This window comes from Pyxicephalus adspersus, chromosome 6 (genome assembly GCF_032062135.1).
Source record: "Pyxicephalus adspersus chromosome 6, UCB_Pads_2.0, whole genome shotgun sequence".
NCBI lineage: Eukaryota > Metazoa > Chordata > Amphibia > Anura > Pyxicephalidae > Pyxicephalus > Pyxicephalus adspersus.
In genome coordinates, this window is record NC_092863.1 from 277,570 (window position 1) to 281,037 (window position 3,468).

Below are 3,468 nucleotides of genomic sequence, written 5' to 3' on the forward strand. Positions count from 1 at the left end.
AATACATTGTACCCCTATGTCATATGGGGGGTGAGCCCCAAACATTGTAAATACATTGTGTCTCTATTGAAGGAAAGACTCGAGCAGCGGATTCGTTATCTGGATGAGAAGATCAGCAGTAAGGAGCAGATGATTGGTAACCAGAAGGATTCGTACCGTGAGATCCAGGTAATTCTCCTTCCTATAGAATAACATTTCTGGGTGTCCCCTCTGCACCCCTAAATCATGAGCTCTGTGCCCTGCTGCAGTGTCGGTGCTGCGGTGTTGCTGCTGCTGTGCTGTCTCTGTAATCTCTGTGGTCTTGATGCTTTGGTGCTGTTGCTGCGGTGTCATTATGATGGCTTGGACTTGTCAGATAATTATAGAACTGAAATGAAAATAGAACAAAGAATTAATATTATGTTTTTCATCATTCATTCTTTCTAGTTTATTAGCCGTATAATGGCTTTATTCATCAAGAGATCTTTTATTATGTACTGGATCCAGCTAATGGTACTACTTATTTCAAAAATATTTTGTATCTAGACAACAATTTCTCATCACTATGATTTGTGGTGCTGTACCTGATGTTGTATTTATCTTTATTACACTATCTTGTACATTATTTTTTATGTTGTTTGTAGTACATTACTCATATTTGCAAATGTGCAATCACCCTGAGGAAGCCTATATGGGCGAAACGCGTCAGGTACAATGATACGGTCACGGCTCCACAAGGCCAAGTGGTGGACCCACTGTGCCACCCACCCTGTGGATGGAGACGTGCACTGGGCCCAGGGTCCAAGCAGTGGCTTGGTCTTCTCCAGAGCCTCTGGAGGTGAGGATGTTGTGCTGCAAACTACTGCCAGGTTGTGGCCCCCATGCCTGCTAACAAACAGGAACCAAAACATAGTGCCAGAGGGAAATCCAAAAGAGTAGTCAAAAGAGCCAAAGGGTCCGGGCAGGCAGCAAACAAGAGCCATCAGGAAACAAGCCATGTGAGGCACAGCCACCAATCCCACCAGCAGGGAGTGCTGGTGATGAGTCTCAGGGGTTATTCAGATGCCTGCCAGCAGAGGGAGTGCCTCTGCGGAATACCCTGGTTCTCAAGGGATCAGCTGACAGAGAATCACCTGACCTGGACCAGGAAGTGTGCAGAGAGTTGGATCCAGAGGCAGAGATGGTGCTGGCAGCAGGGGACCACAAGGAGGGTGAGCGGGACGGAGGCACAGACGACCTGAACCTGCGGGGATCTGTGACAGATACACGTATGTAAACTATATACCTGGCAGGTAACGCTGTTGGGGCAATCCTGGGCCCACTGATTGATGGATCAGTTGTATGTTGTAGAGTGCCATTCTTTTGGCCAGAAACAGATCTGTTACAATGATGTTGTTGTAAGATTTATTGCTCTTATTTGTATTGTGTTTTGAGAAGTTTATCAATAATACTTTAATCCTCTGCTTTGTTCTGAGGATTCAAATAAAATATCTTTACAGTTTGTACACCACACGTCATTTTATGTTATGTATTTATGGAACTCCCCTCACCCGGGGTTTATAGGGGGCCCTCCATACAGGGTGATGGCAGAATAATGGGGGGCTCAGTGCCTGTCCAATGTCAGTGCAGACTTTGTGTTCTATGTGACTGCGGAGCTCACACTCTATTCCCCTTTAGATTGTGATTTGTGATATGAAGGACAATCTGACCCGGGACTTCCGTGAAATGCGAGACTATCTGGAGAAGCAGGAGCGGGCGTCCTTCTGGAGGATGCAGCAGGAACAGGAGGCGGCTCAGAAAGCCGCTTCCCAGGAGATGCAGCTCCTCCTAGGGGACATTGAAGGTATGAATAAAGAAAAGGCGGAGCTACAGGAGTGCATAGAAAACGATTGGATTGCCGTGCTGAAGGTAAGTCCTAGCTCCTCCCACCATGGGGTGGGTGAGGGGTATAGAGGAGTTTATTTTTCCCACATCCCCGCCCCCCCCCGGATCTTCTTTCCTCTCTGGGTCACTTTCTGTCTTCCAGGATTCCAGGTCACAATTCAGCGAAGCCTCCACTTCCTCCCCCAAGAAACATTACTCGTTTGATGAAAACCGCCTCGTGGACACCACAGACGCCATTTTCAAAATTAAGACGAGCATGATATCCCACCCGCTGCTGGAAGAGGTTCCGTGTCCCCCCAAACAAGGTGTGGCCCTAACAGGGGAGGGGACCGGGGCAAAGAGGCAACAATCACTCCAATGCTGGGGGGCAGAATCACCAGGGCACAAATCTTCCTCGCCTCCATACCCGCTGTAGATCCTGGGTTTGCCTCCACACACAGCTCTCTGAAATGCTTTGGGGTGAGGCTGCTCCCCGGTCATTGCTCCGGCTCACAATGTTGTGTTCTTTCTGTTCCTTACAGTGTTTGAGGAGTCATTGATCCTACAGGCATCTCCAGGAGCCAACATGCCAAGCACATCAAGTCCAGAGAGAAGTGTGAACAGGCTCTTGCAGTGTAAGTACAGGCAGTGTTCATAGTTCTGTGCTTGTCATTTAAAGGGGTGAGATTACCCCCCCCTGTTATTGGTGACACATTGGGGCCCCCTTAGCAGACTTCCTTTTCCTACCACTTTCATCCATTAAGATGTACCAGGCGGTATATATCAGGGTGCTGCACTGTGCTCCTGGATCCAGGAGGGGGCAGCATAGGTGGGATATGGGCACCTATACCATACAGCCATGATGGATACATTACGGGGTGAAGCTTTGTGTGAAATGATTGGGGGACTGGGAAGAAATTCCTTCCTCTGATGTCATTATGGTTCCATGTCATTTCAGGGGCCACTCACATCTCCTTCGACCCGCAGACCGTCAACAACCGCTTGGCCCTGTCAGACGACCTGAAGACGGTGACGGTGACAAACAAGAACATTCAGTACGAGAAGAGCGAGCGCAGGTTCACCACCAGCCAGGTCCTTTGCTTGGAAAGTTTCTCCAGCCAATGCTGCTACTGGGAGATCAGCACAAAGGACAGCCATGGCTGGGGGGTCGGAGCCGCCACCGCTGACATGGCAAGGGATGGAAAACTTGGACGGAACAATCTATCGTGGTGTGTAGAATGGAGCAAAGATCGCCTGTGTGCCTGGCACAACAACCAGGACATCTGCGTGGCCATTCCCAGACCGCTCACCATCGGCGTCCTCCTCGACCTCCAGGAACAGAAGCTGACATTTTATTCCATCTCTGCAGATAGCCAAATCCTCATTCACGTCTATAACCTGCAGCGCCAGGGCCCAATCTTCCCCGCAGTGTGGTTGTATGGCCTGACGGTGGGGAACTCCCTGACTATACGAGACATACAGAGGATTAACATGTCACACCAGTAGGGGGCGTCCTGAGATTCTCCCGATTATTGTGTGAGCTGATAGGGAAGGATTGTGGAATAATTCCTCCATGTATAATGGGATCCCCCCCCCCCATCCTCACTATCTAATGGGATCACCCCC

General features: G+C 49.4%; 1 protein-coding gene across 1 annotated transcript in view; it reads left to right on the plus strand.

The window, feature by feature from the left end:
- Window positions 1–3,462, plus strand: part of RNF135 (ring finger protein 135) — a 4,290-nt gene extending 828 nt beyond the window's left edge. The window contains exons 2-6 of the mRNA XM_072414037.1: window positions 73–168; window positions 1,657–1,887; window positions 2,006–2,168; window positions 2,385–2,477; window positions 2,801–3,462. Coding sequence (XP_072270138.1) covers window positions 73–168; window positions 1,657–1,887; window positions 2,006–2,168; window positions 2,385–2,477; window positions 2,801–3,348 — 1,131 coding nt within the window. The 3' untranslated portion in view covers window positions 3,349–3,462. The remainder of the gene's footprint in view (window positions 1–72; window positions 169–1,656; window positions 1,888–2,005; window positions 2,169–2,384; window positions 2,478–2,800) is intronic.
- The last annotated feature ends 6 nt before the right edge of the window (window positions 3,463–3,468 follow it).